We start from the raw sequence: 19,190 nt of genomic DNA, 5'->3' as shown, positions 1-19,190 counted from the left end.
AGATCAAGGGAAGTAATAGTGCCACTCTATTCTGCTCTGGTCAAGCCTCACCTGGAGTATTGTGTCCAGTTCTGGGCACCACAATTCAAAAAGGATATTGAGAAACTGAAGCGTGTCCAAAGGAGGGCGACTAAAATGGTGAAGGGTCTGGAAACCATACCCTATGAGGAAAGATTCTGGGAGCTGGGGATGTTTAGCCTGGAGAAGAGAAGGTTAAGAGGTGATATGATAGCCCTGTTTAAATATTTGAAGGGATGTCATATTGAGGAGGGAGCAATCTTGTTTTCTGCTGCTCCAGAAACTAGGACTCGGAGCAATGGATGCAAGCTACAGGAAAAGAGATTCCACCTCAGCATTAGGAGGAACTTCCTGACAGTAAGGGCTGTTTGACAGTGGGACAAACTCCCTCAGAGTGTAGTTGAGTCTGCTTCCTTAGAGGTCTTTAAACAAAGGCTGGATGGCCATCTGTCGGGGATGTTTTGACTGAGATGCTTTGCATGGCAGGGGGTTGGACTGGATGGCCCTTGTGGTCTCTTCCAACTCTATGATTCTATGAATCAGTCTCAGTAATCCATATCATAATCTTGCTGAGAGTTAATGCATACAGTGGACCCTTCATGTCAGTAGGAATTCAGTTCCAGAGGCCTGCACAGATGTCAAAATACACATACAATTGCACCCCATATTATTCCGTATGAGTTGAATACATACTCTTCAGTGTTGGTACGTTCATATCACCACCATTGATTAATATGGGGTGTAGAGATCTGCAGGTGGTCAAATTTGTGGATCAGAAGCCTGCTGATAGAGAGGGCCCACTGTATATCCTTATAGAGAAGCTTGTTTGGGAGTTAGAGCAGATATTTCTTTTCTGACCTATATATTGCAGAGACGTTTACTTATACAACTTACATATAAGGCTGCTTGAAAAAAGAATATAATATTTCAGGTCCAAAAATAGCACCAGCTGAATACCTGTTTTTACAGGAAAGGTATAAAAAGGCATTTTAATTAAAATTAGGACAAATTTGCAAAAATATCAGTATTTTATTTGTGTTTTAAGGCATTTATACTCCACCTGTCCATTAAAATGTTCAAGGCAGCTTACAACAAAGGTAGTTAGGCAAATAAAAAGCATGAATGCTGTTTTTCCCCTGATACAACTGTGTGGCTTCATTCCAAATACTGTTACTTCAGAAATCTGAGAAATAGCAAATGCCTACTATTGCAACCAATTATTATTAGGGATGTTCCATAACTTATCAGTCTGCTCTTTTGGGTTGCTAAAACTGTAGCCTACAGCTTTTTTCAGCACATATAAGAATAAATGGGATATATTGTCTTCTGCAACTCCTTGGTAAATGTAGGTTCCACATTTCCAGTCTGAAATTAGTATATAGTTAGACTGCTAGTAATTTTATGATTTTTATGGCAGACAAAGTATGATTTTTGAACTTTGGATTTGTCTTTATGAGTCAGATCTAACAGCTTCATGTGATAAAAATTGTTTATTTGAAACAGGACTATGCAACAGCCTATGAAGACTTTCAAAATTCACTTGAGTTAAACAGAAACCAGCCTATAGCTATGCTGTACAAAGGTTTAACATTTTTTCACCGAGGACTTCTAAAGGTAACCATTTTGAATGACTGAGGAATTTCCACCATATGTGTTTATACAATTGCATAATGTTGAAGTTAGTAGAGTCTGCTTTATGTATTTCTTTTGCTTTTCCAAACCAGTATCTTTCCAAGGATCCAGTCGGGGATCTTTTCCATCAAAATTATTTTTGCTGGCAATACCAAGGATTGAATTTGGAGGTTTGCCTTTTGTATAGAAAACACAAGCTGTATGCTTGAATTGTGCTCCCTGTTTAATGTTTGTCACTAGATGGCTTGCTGTATGCCTCCAAGTAATTTCTGACTTATGGTAACCCAAAGGCGAACCTATCAGAGGATTTTCTAGGTATTATTTATTCAGAGGAAGTTTACTGTTGCCTTCTCTGAGGTTAAGAGAGTGTGACTTGCCCAAGGTCACCCAGTGAGGTTCCATAGCAGAGTGGGGATTCAAACCCTGGTCTCTTGGAATCTTTGTTCAATACTCAAACCACTACACTACACAGGCTCTTGTTACTGGCACACTGTATATGATTTATGTTCATGAACCGAGTTGCTGAAGCCAAGTGTCTATTGTTACTTCTTAAAATGCTCAATGAAAAATAAAATTACAGTTGCCTTCCTCCCCCTCAATATCCACTAATTCTGCATCCATTGATTCAGCCATCCAAAACTTGAATATACTTGAATCTCCACAAAGCAAATTTTGATTTTACCATTTTGTGTAAGGGAAATCATTTTACTATGCCATTGTACATAATGGGACTTGAGCATCCACAGATTTTGGTATCCACATGAGGTCCTGAGACCAAACCCCAGCAGATACCAAGGGCCCACTGTGTATATTACCTAATATTTTTTTTTTAAAAAAATTGCCATTCATTTGCTTCAAAACTACTGTTTTTGTTTTAATCTCATTGTTACCACAGTGTTTATTTAGTTTTTGCTGTGTGTCTAGTTTACTGATATGTCATCTATGTGTGCATCCGCACTGCAGAAATACTGTAATCTGGTTCGACACCACTGGTTCGACACCACACAACTGCCATAGTTCAATTCTGTGGAATTCTGGAAATTGTAGTTCTGAAACATTTAGCCTTCCCTGTCAGAGAGCTCTGGAGGCACATCAACCTACAAATCCCAGAATTCCATAGTATTGAGCCATGGCAGTTATGTCAGGGATGATGGGAGTTGTAGCTCTTCACCTCTGGCTCGAACTCACCACCTTGTTACGCACCGGCGCTGACCAGTTTTGGCCAGTGGATAAAGCTTTGCTCTAAAGCAGCAGAGTTACAGAGAATAGGCTGAAGACCCTGACAAACTCTCCAAGCCTTCTCACTCTTGCTTCCACAGAAGTCTTCCCACTTCTTCAGGATCCAGCTGGCTCTTGTCTCAAGACACCAGACAACTCAGTAGTCTTATATAAAAGATCTACTTTATTCTACTATATACAGCTCCAACACTATCCAACACAACAATACTATCCACTACTACTACCCAACTACTACCCACGAAATACATTGGGAATCATAGTCATTATTATAGTCCTTGGATCATACCACCCACTCTTGTCAGTATCCACCCAGTGGGCGTGTACATCCACTCTCATTGGTTCTCTTGTTTCTATCCAGAATTAGTGATTTCATCATCTCAGCCTTGACCACTTAACAATTCTCAGGTGTTTTCAATTATCCACTTTACATTTCTGTCCTTGGCATGCAGGACTTGTTAATTGCATTACCTTATACACCTGTGTGGCTTCTGATTTGCTTCTGCTGAGTCACTTTGACTCTCACATACATGTTTTATTTCAATCACTGTATGTCCCATGTTGCTTTTTCCTTAACAAGTTAGTGGTGTCAAGATGGATTATTTCTGCAGTCTGGATACAGCTTGTGTTACTTTCCTTCCAACATCACTGGGTACCACTCATTTCAGGAGACAATGGCCTGTTACAGACTGCCAAAATAAAGCTGCTTCAGGTCTCTTTGGAGGTATGCTATTTAAATGATGCATGGTTCCTAAGAGTCCAGAGGTCGCGCCAAAGCCACACTCCATTCCTAAGCACTGGAGGGCAGCTTTGGTGCAGCTTCCGGATTCTTAGGACGCATGCATCATTTAAACAGCGTATCTCCAAAGAGACCCGAAGCAGCTTTATTTTGGCAGTCTATAACAGGCCCATGTGTGTAGGCATTTAGTGTTTCCCTCACTTGGATTATGCAATTATGTTTAGTTTTCTTAATTGTAATATAACTGAAGAAGAAAGATGGAAAGTATCAAACATTTCAGAATGTTTCATTAGTAATTACTTTAGCTTTTGCCTGAGATACATTATAGAAATTTTACTGGAATATGACATTATGTAATTTTTCAGTTGGCATTATTTCTATTTGAGTATTTGGGGTCCAGTATAAAAACATCACTGACAGATATATTTAGTGAAGTGTACAAAAATAATATGGGTACTTAGTAGACCATTTGCCTCCTGTATTAGATGTGACCTCTTTAGTAAGTTTATCATTAGATTTTATGGCAAATGTGTGAAATGTGTATATTTAATTTATATCCCATCTTTCTGCCATAACTGGTACTCACAACTGTTACAACAGGATGTAAAACAGATACAACCCTCCTTCGCTACCCAAATTATAGTGTTAAAACATAGTGAAAAAAATATTATGACACATTTGAATTACAAATATTGCAGTTGCGTAAAGAAAAAGGTATTAACTTTATTATACTTGGGTTATATTAGCTTAGCCATGTATATTTCAGTCCATGTGTAATGTTTTTTGCAAATGTCTTTAAGAAAAACGTTTTAAAAAACTATATGTTGACATTCTCTATTTTACTTTTTAAAGAGAATTTCATTTCAAAATGAAATTCAGAAATCTTTTCCATCTCTGTGCTGCCTCAGGGATGTAGCCGGGGGGGGGGGGTAGGGGGGCTTGGACCCCCCTTCAGCCCTGGGGACGTTCAAGCTCCTTCCTTCCCCCCCTCCTCCCCTCCATCAAAAGCACGGAGGGCTCAGATGGAGAGGGAAAATGGGAAAGACAAAAGTTGCAGGCTCAGAGGAAGGGAGGGTGAGGGAGTGAGTGGGCGGGGGTCCCTGTGATTTCTTTCCCTTTCGTGGAGTCTTTCTTCCACTCCTCCTCCTCCTCCTCCCCTGTGCTTTTGCCAGAATAAAATTCTCTTCCTGGGGAAGGAGAGAAGGAAGAAGAAGGGAAGGAAGACAGGAAGGAAGGAAGAATGATAGGAAAGGAGAACAGAAGAAAAGAAGGAAAAGAAAGGAAGGAAGAGGAAGGGGAGAAAGGAAGAAAGAAAGGAAAAGGAAGAAAAGAAGCTTCTAAAAGGAAATATAAAAGAAAGAAAAGGTGACTTCTGACTTTCAGCAGTTATATCCATATAGAATATTTTTAATAATAATAATAATAATAATAATAATAATAATAATAATAATAATAATAATATCTTATCAACTACAACTTGAGTCTCCCTTACCCAAAATGCTGAGGACTAGATGTATTTTGGATTTTGGAGTTTTTCAGAGTTTGGTGTGTGTGTGTGTGTGTGTGTGTGTGTGTGTGTGTATATGGAAATAATGGGAGATGGGACCCAAGTCCAGCCCTTAGAGCCATGAATGTTTCTTATGCATCTCATAGACATAAGCTGAAGGTAATTTAATACACAATATTTTTTAAATAATGTTGTGCTTCTGTACACTGAGCAGTCAGCAAAACCCTGAGACAACTATTCCTTGTATAATTCAATAATCCAGTAATTTCTCTAAACCTTCAGGATTCCCAAGTTTCTTTGAGGTGGGGTGAGACCAGATGCTCTCATGGTCAGTTTTGGGTTTTGGAATAATTCAGATTTCAGAAGTCCAGATAAAGGAGACTCGGACTCTACTATGTACATTTCTTCTGATCATGAACTCAGGTTTTCAAAACAGTCATTTCTGGATTTTTGCAACAACAAAAAAGAGGAGGGTCTGTGATTCAAAAAGCAAGAGGCTTCCTTCCAGCCTTGTTTTTTCTCTTTTTTAAAAGACAAATAAAATATAGTTAGCTGGCCCCTTTTCAGTGTGTCAATGGAATGCTTTGATTGAGAGTTCCTGCATGGCAGAATGGGGTTGGACTGGATGGCCCTTGGGGTCTCAATGATTCTATGATTAATTCATTAACATAAGGAATCAATCTAAGTGGTTTGCCAATGAAAGGTTGGCTGCAAAGGTCTGGGCCTCTCTGCCCTCCTGCCTTGGAAGCAAAATCCATTGGCAGACCTCTGGGTTTTACTTTGCAAGGAGTTTTTATTTTCCTTATTTTCACCTTTTTATAGGGGTTCCCCCCAAATTCTGCCAGATGATGAATCGGGGCTGTTGAGTCCTATGGCCCTGCTCCAGGCAATGCTAGACTGCAGGTCCCATCATCCAGCAGCACCACAGACTGCTGGGAACTGCAGTCTAATAAGGCTGCACACTGCAGAAATAATCCAGTTCAACCCCACTTTAATGCTATGGAAAATCCTGGGATTTGTAGTATGTTGTGGCACCAGAGCTTTCTGACAAAAAATGCTAAATGTCTCACAAAACTACATTATCCAGACATTGTTGTTGTTGTTATTATTATTATTATTTTCTTATATCCCACCTTCCTCCCAATATACAGACTCAAGGCAGTGATTTTCCATAGCATTAATATAAAGTATGTCTTTCTACAATGTAGGTAGACACCCCCATTACATAATTTGTTGGGGATGCTTTGATTTGGATTTCCTGCATGGCAGAATGGGGTTGGACTGGATGGCCCTTGCGGTCTCTTCCAACTCTACGATTCCATGATTCTATAGCACTCTGAGCCTACTGTGATTTTAATTGTTTTTAAATGTATAAAGTTTTAAAATTATAAAGTCTTATAATGCAAGCCATGCACTGATGGACTATTGCACTATAATTTTTTATTGATTGCTTTTATATCCTGCCTTTCTCCCAAAATAGGATTCTCTTAAAGGGGTTTGTTTTTCATAAAAAGAAAGGAAGGTATAATGTCTTGGAATTTAAAATTATGAGATAGATAGATAGATGATAGATAGATAGATGAGTCTTGGAATTAAAAATTGTGTGTGTGTCTTGGAATTAAAAATCCCTCTTGGAAGTGGGAATGAAATGTTTTGTGGATGCAGCCTGAGTTCTTAGCTCAGCTCAGAAGTTGGAATGCAGTGTTTCAAAGCATGAACAGAGTGTCTCTGAGCATGAACAGGGTGGCTGCCACTCATTGCTTGAGCAGCTGCATTTTGCTTTATCAAGCTGAATTTATCTGATGTAAACACCTTCAGAGGAAGGACTCAGTTTGCAACTGCACTGAAAAAATAATCCAGTTTGATGCAACTTTAACTGCCCTTGGCTCCATGTCATGGAGTGCTGGGATTTGTAGTTTGTTGTGGCATCTGACAGAGATGGCTAAACAGCTCCTCAAAACTACAGATCCCAAGATTCCATAGCACGGAGCCATAACGGAAGTTAAAGTGGTGCCATCATGAGGTAAACGCTCGGCCCTCCTTTTGTGTCTTGGGGGAGGGGTTCTTAGCCTCTCAAAATGGTGGCACTTAGTCTGGACCCCCCCTCCTTTCCCAAAATCCTGGCTAGTCCTGGCTGCCTTGTGTTTAAATCCCATAAGGAGTAGTTTATCTCAATTGAAATAATTAACAATAATTACCTATTGTGTTTTAAACAGGAAGCCATTGAGTCATTCAAAGAAGCCCTGAAGCAGAAAGCAGATTTTGTAGATGCATATAAAAGTCTGGGGCAGGCATATCGGTAAGCAACTTCAAAATCATTTAATTTCAATATGAGTTTGGCAAAGTCCATCCACTACCTGAGTCATATGAAGAATGGTGATTTTCAGCCAGACTGCATTACACTGATATGCTCTGTTTCTCAGATGTTATATCAGTTTTTGTGTAGAACCTTTGTATCATGAGTTTGCAACTTACCTTTAACAGTTGAATGCAGAATTATGTTTTATGATGACTAAATAATGGTTAAAATAATTTTGTATTTAGAAGTTTGTTCTGTGATAGGTTTGTTTTTGTATTTTGTATTTCTGTTATAAATCTTAGGTATTTTAGATTGATAAAGCAGTATGATGCAATCTCAACAAAAGTGAGCTCCAATGAATTAGGCCAGGGGTAGGCAACCTTTTTGAGCCGGGGGCCGGGTTGCTGTCCTTCAGACAACTGGGGGGCCAAACTCAAAATGGCGCCCGGAGTGGTGCGGAAGCTGCGGCGGGGGCGGCAATCGGTGGCAGGACTGGGCTGGGGCCGGTCCCAAGGCCTTGCCGGGCCGGATCCGGCCCACGGGCCGTAGGTTGCCGACCCCTGAATTAGACAGATCTTCCTTTGATGCATATGATTCCAACTGAAATAATTAAAACTGTACTGTTGGGTTCATCTATACAATACTGAATTTTTGTTTGTGTAGGTTAATTATTGCTTTTTGCTGTTCATTTGTCACTTATGTTTGACATCAGGGAACTTGGTAACTTTGAAGCTGCTACAGAAAACTTCCAGAAGGCATTGATGCTAAATCAAAACCATGTTCAGACCATACAACTTGGGGGAATGATGCTATATCATCATGGAAGCCCAGATGAAGCTCTGAAGAACTTTAAAGTGAGCACATGTGCACTTGGGACATACTACAACCTCTATATAATACTGACTAATAACATCTATTTATAAATAGTTATTGTATTGGTGGTACCCTATGTGGATACTTAGAAACTTTATATGTTATCATATTTTATATTTCATATGTACGCTCTGCCTTGTAAAGTCTTTCACACAGTATTCATATTTGGCTGCCATGATAAACCATAGTCTAGCATGGAAATCAGGGCTACTTAAAGTAATGCACTGTGGACTTGTGCTTATCTGTGAACCATTGGTTGCTAGGTATGCTGTAGGCTGTGTGTCAGAGGAAGGAACTGGCAAAACCACCTCTGCGAGTATTCCTTGCTTAATAAAACTGTATGAAATTCACGGAGTCACCATAAGTTGACAGGCAACTTAAAAACACACACCCACAAAAGGAAACTGTTCATGGCTACTGAACACAAGAAAGCCTTGTACAAAAGACTTAAGAAATTTATTGTGGCATAAGCTTTGGTGAACTAGACTCCATCAGGCACATGATGTTTTACATTTGTTGACAAAAATCAAATTATGAAGCAAAGAAAAGGATTTAATATAACAATACCAATATACTTATCCTTTGTATGAAATTGGAGGGGAGTTTGTTCACTTTTTGGGTGCTATGTCTTAAAAAAAAGATAATATTGTAAACTGAAAAAATTTGGAGAAAGAAGCAAACAAAATTATCAAGCTATTAAAACACTCTCTCTATGATATCTGAAACTTCGATATTTAAAAATGTAGTACAGAAAAGGGATCAACCAAAATATGTGGAATAATCATGGAATACAGGATTGTTCAATGAAACTGGCATATATGAAGAAGTTTGAGCATGGTGTAATGGTTTGGACTGTGACTTGTACAGACCAGGGTTTGAATCCCTGTTCAGCTATGGAAATGCACTGGTTGCCCTTGGGCAAGTCGTACTGTCTCAGTCTCAGAGGAAGGCAAATGCAATTCCCGTCTGAACAAATCTTGCCACAAAAACATCGCCTTAGTGTTGTCATAAGTTGGAAATTACTTGAAGTCTCACAACAACAATATTTGAAAAAGACACTACTTCTTTAAAGAGTGCATGATTCTGTGGAATTCATGGCCACACTGTGGTGAAGACCACACTTAGATGGTTTTAAACAGGGTTTGGAAAAGTTTTTTTTAATTATTATTATTTTATTATCTTTTATCCTGCTTTTCTCCCAATATAGGGACACGAAGCAGCGAACAGCAGATTTAAAACAATATAATTTCAAAACATAACATTAAAATGTATAAATATGAAAGTTAAAAAAACAATTAAACCATTTAAAAAGTTACAACAGTTATGAATTAAAATAGAATATATTAAAAATACAAACCTTAAATTTACATTGCACAACAATCCCAGTTCTTATCAGTTTACAAAGGCCTGCCAGCGGAAGGACAGCAGGGATGGAGCCCTAGGGAGGGAGTTCCAGAGCTTTTGGCTACATGTCCCACAGTCTCTCAGCTAGTATGGGAAGCTTCCAAGTTCTAGTTTCAGAGGAGATTAGACAAATTCATGATGAAACAGGTTTGTTGATTTTAAAATAGCTTATGTTCTGAGATGAACTATTAATTCTATGGGATCTTCCAAGAGGTTTCTGCCTGCCAAAATCTAGAAACAGGATGCTAGAGTAAATGGACCCCTGATTGGAACCAGCAAGATTGCTTATGCTATTGGGATGGAAACTGTCTGTGAGCAGGTCTTTCTTTGGTTTATAGAAGGCATAATCCTGATTGTATAAGGTAAAGCTTTATTTATAAATGGAAAGAAGGTTGTTTGAAATAGATTTCAGGAAATCAACTTCATTTAATAATTAATTTGTTTTTCTCTTTCTTTGAAATGTGTATGAATAAGAAGCAAACAAAGGTTGTCTCTCTGTATCAACACTGCAAAAGTAAAGTGCTTTGACACCACTTTAATTGCCATTATTCTATCTTACATAATAGAAAACCTGGGGTTTGTAATTTGGTCAAGCACCAGAGCTCTCTGACATGTCTGTCTGAATGTCTCACCAAATTACAAATCCCAACAGGATGAAACCATGACAGTTAAAGTGGTGTCAAACTGCTTTAATTCTGCAGTGTGGACTATAACTTCTGTGTGTGTTTCTTAAAACTGAAATCTTAAACACGTCTTATAGAAGTGGGAATAGTACAGACTTCTTGTAAGCGTAACCATTGATAAGGAATGCTGGGAGTGGCAGTTTGGCTACATTTGGCTGACCATATTATTTCATCCCTGATCTAGTCGATCTGTTATTTATCTCTTTCCCCTTTATTTCCCCCACCCCGTTTTCTAGAGATGTCTGCTACTGGAGCCATATAATGAAGTGTGTCAGTATATGAAAGGTCTCAGTCACGTTGCCATGGGCCAATTTTATGAAGGAATCAAAGCTCAGACAAAAGCCATGCTGAGTGACCCTCTGCCTGGTCAGAAAGCCAGCACAGAATACTTAAAAGTAAAATACCTCCGAGGTAAGTTGCAGACAAATATTGCTTCTCTTGTGTTCAGATGTGCATACAGTTAAGCATCACGTGTGCAAACATTTTTAAAAAGAAGCTTGTTCTTTCTGTTTTTGCCTCTGTTGTTCTGTGTATATTCTTTACAGTTATCTTGGGCCTCATCTAAAAGAAATATGAAATATAACTTGATCTTTGCACATGTATGTTAAACACAGAGAGAGAGACATCTGTTTAACTTTTTGTAGGGAATGGTTGCTATTATTGATATAACTGTCCAGCCATTTTCTGTATATTTGTTTTTAAAAATAAAGATATAATGATGTATAAAATCTACTTATTTTAAGAGTAAGGTATAATAATCTGTCATTACTCAGATTTCTTTTCATTGCTGTGTCAATAGTACTCTTTGTGCATTTCTTCTACATACACACTTCCACATGTGGCTTTAGGTTTGAGGTATTTTTTCCTTAAGAAAGGTTGAATTTGTTCAGTTATCCATATGTACCTGGAAAGGTTTGATGCATTTTGACAAGTGAAAGTGTATGATTTGAGAAAGGACGTTGTTGTTGTGGTCTTGTGAAACAACAAACCTTAATAGCTGCAGTGGTGCACATTTCTTACTAAAATGGTTCTACAAATAGGAGCTAATGTTGAGGGAAATGTTTGGGAAGAACTCAGGGAGAGAGAGACTTATTTGTTGCAAAACACTTTCTTCAGCTGTAAGGAATTTGCTGGATGGGAATACTTAGAAATGACATATGAACAGTGACAGTCACTGGTAATTATACACATGATTTTCTGTAATCATATCATGTTTTGTGGAGAATCTTGAGTGTTGGCTTAGAGGGGGAAAATGGCTCACTTTGCTTGTTTCCTTCACAGAGTATTCTCGCTATTTGCACGCACATCTTGATACCCCACTTACTGAATACAATATAGACATGGATCTTCCTGGAAAATTTAAAGATCATTGGGCAAAAAATCTTCCTTTTCTTATAGAAGATTATGAAGAACAGCCAGGACTACAGCCGCATATAAGGTGAGTGAGTAAAACATGAGTTATTGAGCATGCTATGCTGGAATGTATAATCTTGGAACAATCCATGTAGGAGAAGCCCTTATACTACAGTGGGACTTTGGTATCAGATGGAGTTTGGTTCCAGGACCCTCCCGTGAATACCAAAATCTGTGGATCCTCCATTTCTATTTAATACAATGGCATAATAAAATTGTGTCACTTTTTGTAAAATGGCAAATCAAGTTTTGCCTTTTTGGAATTTATATATTTTGGAATATTTTCAAGCCACGGATGGTTTAATCTGTGGATAACGAATAAAGGCTATGGAAGGGTATTTCAAATATACCTCTTCAGCTTGGCTATTGGGTGTAATCTACGGTATATTATGTTTTATGGCATATTTTCTGGAAAGCCATGTATAACATTAAAATAACTGTCCTAGCTGTGCTTAGTGGTTCAAAAACTGAAAAATTAGCACATAAAGAAATTGTACTGATTTATGGTATATCAGTATGTATTACAGAGTTTTTGCAAATAAGTCATTATTTCACAGTATTTCAAATTTGAGCATGCAGCATAGATCTGGATCTGGTATTTTGCTAAACAAAAACAATTATTTGGTTGTTTTTACTTTAGCTGAGAATTCTGTTTCTAGAAGTAGACAGAAGCTGAGTGATCTCTGTACAGTTGTCCCTTCACATTCGCGGGTGTTAGGGGAACAAGATCCCTGTGAATGTGGAAAAACCGCAAATAACCCACCTCCCCATGGCAGCCATTTCCAAGGTGGTTGGTGTGGGGGAACGGAGCACTCCTTTTCTTCACCCCTCCCACCCTGGGAATCATCCCTCAAGGCTTTTCAGGGTGGGAGGGGTGAAGGAATGGGATGCTCCTTTCCTTCTTCCCGCTCGCCCTGGAAATGCTGGGGGAAAGAAGCACAGGCATGCTCCTCCTTCTCCTCACCCCTACCTGCTCTTCCATTCTTTTAATTGGCTTCGGAAGCCAGCTAAAGGGGTAGGAGGGAAGAGGCAGAGGTGCACACTCTTCTTGGCTGTTTCTTCTCTCCTGTGCTTTTTTCTCTTGCGGGAAAAAGCCTAAGAGGCGGAAGAGGAGGAGTGTACACCCACTCGGGCTTAACATTCATGAATAATCAAAATCGGGAATGTTAAGTCCGCGAAAGCGGAGGGCCAACTAGTTCATTGCATTCATACTAAGGAAAGCTTCTTGGAAAGTAAGCTGCTGATTTTTCAAACAGAATTTATTAGACTGATTTTCAATAGCTTCTTAGCAGTTGGCTACTGAGAGGGTGCTGCAAAATTGTGCTCTTGGTGTTCTTGCTAGAAGGATCAATGTTCATAGTCCTTTAGGTGGCTGGGGGCAGTCAGTCCTTCTGTGGTAGCTGTCAGCCCCCCTGAGTAAGGAAATAACCACAGAACACACTAATGAACTCTCCCAAATAGTAGTTGAATGCATGGGGGGAAAGCACAAAAGCTTCTTGGAAACTTCGTCTCCTGGAAAGCACTCAATCTTAAACCTTTTTTTTAATTTATGCGTGTTGTTGACTGCCACTTAGACCAAAAAAAAAAAGATTTAAAATTTCATATGAATGACCTTGAGAGTTTGATGTAGTGGTTTGAGTGTTGCCCTAGAACTCTGGAGACCAGGATTCGGATCCCCACTTGTTCATGGAAACGCACAGGTGACTTTGGCCAAGCCACACTCTCTTAGCCTCAGAGGAAGGTGAAGGCCCTCTGAACAAACCTTGCCAAAAAACTCTGTGATAGGTTCACTTTAGGGTTGCCATAAGTTGGAAACAACTTGAAGGCACACTACCATGAATGACTTTATTATTTAACATCAGAGCTTTGTTCATGTTTTTAAGGGATGTGGTACTTCAGAAATTTGAAAATTATAAACCTGAAATACAAGAGATGATATGTATATCTGATCATCTGGGGTCACTAATGCAATATGAGATGCCTGGATTTCTTCCAAACAAGAGAATACATAGAGGTATGCTGGGAAATTTTTATTTGAATATGGAAATAAAATATGGTATTACTGTCTCTGACTACACAGGGACATTTTAAGTACATCTATAACACCAATTTTCTTCTGACTTTTAGTTCAACTCCTTCATTAATTAAATAAACATGCTATATTTTTTAATAAGCTTTCATTTATCATAATTTGTAAAAACCAAGATGTCGATATTAAATAATGATATCTTAATTGCATCTCTTATTATGGATTGCACTCCTGTGCATAGAGAGAAAGCCTTAATGAAAACATTGGAACTTTGAGTAAACATGTTTAGGATGATGTTGTGAGTTTTAAACATGAAGTATAAAGGTGAATGGGGTTTTGGTGGTAACTTGCTTTGTTTGTCTAGCAATGGGTCTGGCTGTGCTAGAAGTAATGCAAGCTCTACAACGAACATGGGTGAACTCAAAAGTACGGATGAATGGGAAAACCAGGCTGATGCAGTGGAGAGATATGTTTGACATTGCTGTGAAATGGCGAAGGTAATAAAAAAAGGAAATTTGTTGAACTGTTACTTTGTGGACTTGGTCAGGTTTACTCTTATCTATTTATTGTTTGTATGTACAGCGCTGTGCAAATATACAGCGCTATATAAATAATAATAATAATAAGTTATCAGTACTAAGAGGCCTAAACTGTAGAATATTTTTTAAACGCAGCTGTGATGGATTGAGGAGGTTAGAAATATAGAACCCTGTGGTTCTATATTTCCAGTTTTGTTTACTGCATTTCTAAAAAGATATTGTAGGAGTTTATCAGACAAGGGAAACTGGAAGTATAAACCAATGGCAATCTGAACGCAATCATGGGGTTTAATGTTATTGCATGATAGACCGCCACACACAAATTCGGGCAATGGGAAATCAGTCCGAGCGCAATCATGGGGTTTCATGTTATTGCGTGATAGACTCCCACACGCAAATTCGGGCAATGGCATGCTGTTTTTGGGCAATGAGGAGCCAGTTTGAATGCAATGAGCATTCATGTAATTTCACTAAACTAGCAACTTTACGTGAATGCGTTCTGGCCTCACTTTCTTTTCATTCGAAATTAAGAGAAATTCCTCACGTGATAAACTCCGTAGAGTTGGAAAAGAACATGGTTAGCAGGAGTGAGCAAATTCTCCGCGAGGGAAGATTACAACATTTGTAGCATTTTAGCTTAGGGGGGAAAAGGATGAGCAAATAAAATAAAGAGTGGATAAGGAGTAGTATTTCTCTTTTTTAAATAAGGCTAGAATCCTGAGTCATGCAGTACAACTGAATGATGGGAGAAGAACAGGTTTGGAACAGAGAAAAGTATATCTTTACACTACTTAGTTAAATGGGATTCCCTTCCACAGGAAGTAGCAATAGCTGTTAATTTACAGACCTTTAAAGGATATTAGACACATTCCTGGAACATAAAGCTGCCATTCATGCTCGCTATATACTACTTCTGAGAACATATACTGGAAAGGATTTCCATCCTACTTGTGGGCTTTCTTTCAGCATTCTGTTGGCCACAGTGGGAAGTAAGATCCTAGGTTAGATAAGCCTTCAGCCTGCTCCAACAGGGCTGCCCTTATGTTCCCCTTAATTACCTCTTTTATGGTCCAGTCTGTAAAAACATATTACCAAAAGAATCTCAGTCCTTCTTATTTCCCATGTAATCTCACTCAGGCAGTTCCAAAAGTTAGTACATGGAAGATGGAAAGAAACAAATTTTCCCCCCAACCCCTCGCTGCAAATCTCAATTTATACAATTTATGGTGTCTGTTTTACAGGATAGCTGACCCAGACCAACCAGTACTATGGTTAGACCAAATGCCAACTCGAAGTCTTAGTAGAGGCTTTAATAATCACATCAATCTAATCAGGTATGGCACTTCAGTAACATCTTGTTGTCATCAGAGGTTGTGCTGGAATTGTGTATTTTGCATTATGACATTTGTATCACAATATCTGTATGTGTTTTTTAAAAAAAATCTTGTCAGTAACATTTTTTCTAGCAATGAATAACTAATGTGTCTTTGCAACCTATAACTAAATTAGAGCGCCCCACTATAGAAAGGCTGGAGCCACCTTAATACTGATCTCAATTAATTAGCCTCAAGATATTTTGTGTTGCTTTTTCTTCACAACTAAAGTACGTTTTTTTTCTGCCAGCAACTCCTTAACTATTAGTGGACAATACATCCAGCATAGAGAATGTAGTACAGTTAAACCTGCATATCCGCAGGGATCTCCCCCCCCCCCCGATGGAAAAAGGGGACCTCAAGGTCCCCTAATGGCAGCACAACATGCATGTGGCTACATGCATGCACTGCCATGGGGGGGGGGGCAACAGGGCTTGTCGTCCATGGATGCTTAAATCCACGGATGACAAGCCCGCAGATAGCAAGGCCCCACTGTATTGTTATGTGCTTCATTATAAGAAGAAGAGCAGTTGAGCAACTGCCATATATCTCCTCTTCTCCTGTGGAACAAAACACCTTTGCATGCATTGGAGCAACACAAAGGAATAAAGATGGAGAACTTATTCTTGGCTCAGGTTCAATCTAGACTCCTCTCAGAAGTCGAATAAAACACTTAGACCTTTAATTTTGGCTCTTGCGTGGGTTCCAATCCATGTATTGGCCATCCTGCCTGATAATCAGTGAAAATCAAAATATCCATCCCGACTGTTGGGCGAAACTGGAATGGCAAACGTGGGACTCATGGGGAAAAGCTACTGTGTGGTTCATCTATTACCTGAGTGCAGAGCAATGTCTTTCCCCTAAGGTTGGCCTGCTCTGATTGTCTTGATTTAAGGTCTTAGAACATAAGCCGTAGGCAGGCTTTTATTATTTTTTTTATTTTGCTTGTTCATTATGTAAAATGCCATGTAAACCTACGACGCTATAAAAATAAACTTTAAGAAGAAGAAGTCCTATAGAGGGTCCCCTAACCAGATATGGTATGCATACCAGTCCTGTTTCTCAATGAACTAGATCCAGGCCCATGGCAAAACCAACCCAATGTTGTGGCATGTGGATTATAATACAAACAACATACCGCGCGAGAGCAAGAGTGGGTGGGATTGAGTTCCAAAAGAACTGGTGCTGAGGTTGAGGCTTGCCAGAATATACACCTTGAGGCTTGCCAGAATATGCACATCAGATTCACCAGATCCTGCCCCACAGCCAACCAGGATGCACCTGATAAGATGATTTCCCTACACTTTCCCAGAGCCCATGAAACCATGTAGGACTCTGGGAAAGAGGAGGTGCTGACACTAGGAGAACATGGTGCCCAACGTGTTCCCACCTGCTGCCATGAGCTGCAAAAAGCACTTTCTGGTAAGTCAAAATGCTTTTGTCAATTGTAAGAGCTTAGGCTGAGGGGTGTATGCATAAGCTCACAAAGTTTCTGTTTTTCTTAGTTAGAATTGTTGAATCCTTGCTTTGAATATTACTTATAAAAATGTTATTAAAGGGGTAGGGGTGGGGTTAGGGAAGATACTATATAATCCCTATAGGTGCAACCTACAATGATACAAAACCTGCATGATGGTTCATTACTTTCATTCATACTTTCATTGCTTTCACTCCCTTGGAGAGTGGTGTAGTCTCCTTCTTTGGAGATCTTTAAACAGAAGCTTGATGGTCATCTGTGAGGGGATGCTTTGATTGTGAGTTCGTGAATGCAGGGGGTTAGACTGGATGGCCCTTGGGGTTTCTTCCAACTCTGTGATTCTATGATTAGATCATATAAGAATAGTGGCCAGCGTAGCATAGCGATCTGAGTATTGGACTACAGCTCTGAAGACCAGGGTTCGATCCCTCTCCCACCTGTCCATGAAACCCACTGGGTGACCTTAGGCAAGTGACATTCTCTCAGCCTGAGGAGAAGCCAATGGCAAACCTCCTCTGAACAAATGTTGCCAAGAAAACCCCATGATACGTTCATATTAGAGTCACCACAAGTTGGAAACAACTTGAAGGCACACAACAAAAATACTTCTCAAGTGTAATGTCAGAACTGAGGGACTGAACAGAAAGTATCACAACAATTCTTTCATCTTTATCTTAACCATATAACACATTCCTGTGGTATTTTTAATAGTACTGTGGGGTAATTTTTACTAAAAGAGCCATTCAGTGTGTACATGTCAGGTCATCTGCTGACTTATGGCAATCCTGTGAATTTCAATGTACAAGATGTTATATTAACTTAATATTTTTCCCAGTAAAGTTCTTTTGTTTTTGTTTTTACTCTCCCTTCATGTGCCTTTATTTAACCACATTATCTGGATGTATGAGGCGGTGTGGTATAGTGATTTGAGTGCTAGAATAGTAGGAGACCAGGGTTCAAATCACCACTCAGAGCTCTTCTTTCAGAAATTGCCATAACTTCAATTACAAGTTATATGGAATGGTTGGATGAAATCTGCCTAATATTGTCTTCACCAGCAGAAGGCTTCTCTCATCAAAATCAGGAAGTAGCCATTCACTCTCTCTGCGTCCCAGTCACTCCCACCAATGGGACTAAGCTAGTAGTGACTAAGCTAATAGGGGATGATGAGATTGAAGTTTAAAACATCTGGAGGGTTAGATGAACTTCCCTAAGTTGGGGAAGGCTGCTTAAAAATATTTTAAAATAAATGCCTACAATTATATTTTCTTTTAAACAATAAGACATACTGTCTGTTTTTATTATACAGTATTTATTAAATACACCCATTATTGAAAGTAGTATGTGATCAGCACAATTTGCCAGTTTTAAGAATCTTCTGATCCTCTTTTATTATTATTTTGAAAAGCATTTGATCAACAGTGCAAAATTATGTATATTTACTCACATATGTTCTGTTGTTCCTAGTGCTTCTTCCTTCTTACCAAGTACATTTAAAGTTTGGAGACAGAAAATATAGAATGGTCCTGGATTGCAGCAGTGGGGAGAGTTATGTAGCAGAAGAGTTATTCCTAAGCTCTGCCAGCTCTGTGCCAGAAGGGTGGGAAAAGAGGAATACCTGGGGTGTGTGTGTTGTTGTTTTAATTTTATTAATGCATATAAAACAAATTATAAAAATGTACATTCTGTCATCACACATGTCAAACATACCTAATACAATACAGTTCCATACAGCACAATACAATGGTGTGTTAACTGGCTGGTGCATGTGCATTTGATGTGCATTTGGAGAGAAATTAACTGTAGCAGGTTCAGGTTAGCATAGGGGGCAAAGAGGCTTTCGATCCAACAGATTCAAGGTCATTCCATGAATACTTTTGTCTCAGCATCAGATATGACTATGGTCACAGAATATTGGATATATAAGGGGGCCTACAGGATAATGTGCCTTCCCCATGAATAGAGCGC

At 39.0% G+C, this 19,190-nt stretch overlaps 1 protein-coding gene across 1 annotated transcript in view; it reads left to right on the top strand.

The window, feature by feature from the left end:
* LOC149310887 (tetratricopeptide repeat protein 13-like) overlaps positions 1 to 19,190 on the top strand; it is a 49,517-nt gene that overhangs the window by 14,381 nt on the left and 15,946 nt on the right. Inside the window, exons 8-15 of the mRNA XM_089529456.1 lie at positions 1,522 to 1,632; positions 7,349 to 7,431; positions 8,144 to 8,285; positions 10,628 to 10,802; positions 11,673 to 11,829; positions 13,688 to 13,818; positions 14,198 to 14,330; positions 15,614 to 15,706. Coding sequence (XP_089385582.1) covers positions 1,522 to 1,632; positions 7,349 to 7,431; positions 8,144 to 8,285; positions 10,628 to 10,802; positions 11,673 to 11,829; positions 13,688 to 13,818; positions 14,198 to 14,330; positions 15,614 to 15,706 — 1,025 coding nt within the window. The remainder of the gene's footprint in view (positions 1 to 1,521; positions 1,633 to 7,348; positions 7,432 to 8,143; positions 8,286 to 10,627; positions 10,803 to 11,672; positions 11,830 to 13,687; positions 13,819 to 14,197; positions 14,331 to 15,613; positions 15,707 to 19,190) is intronic.

The sequence above is a fragment of the Sceloporus occidentalis genome, unplaced genomic scaffold (assembly GCF_023333645.1).
Source record: "Sceloporus occidentalis isolate IW3139 unplaced genomic scaffold, rSceOcc1.0.p SCAF_6, whole genome shotgun sequence".
NCBI classification, from domain to species: Eukaryota; Metazoa; Chordata; class Lepidosauria; order Squamata; family Phrynosomatidae; genus Sceloporus; species Sceloporus occidentalis.
The sequence above is the reverse complement of the archived record's forward strand: the minus strand, read 5'-3'. Positions and strand labels throughout refer to the sequence as shown.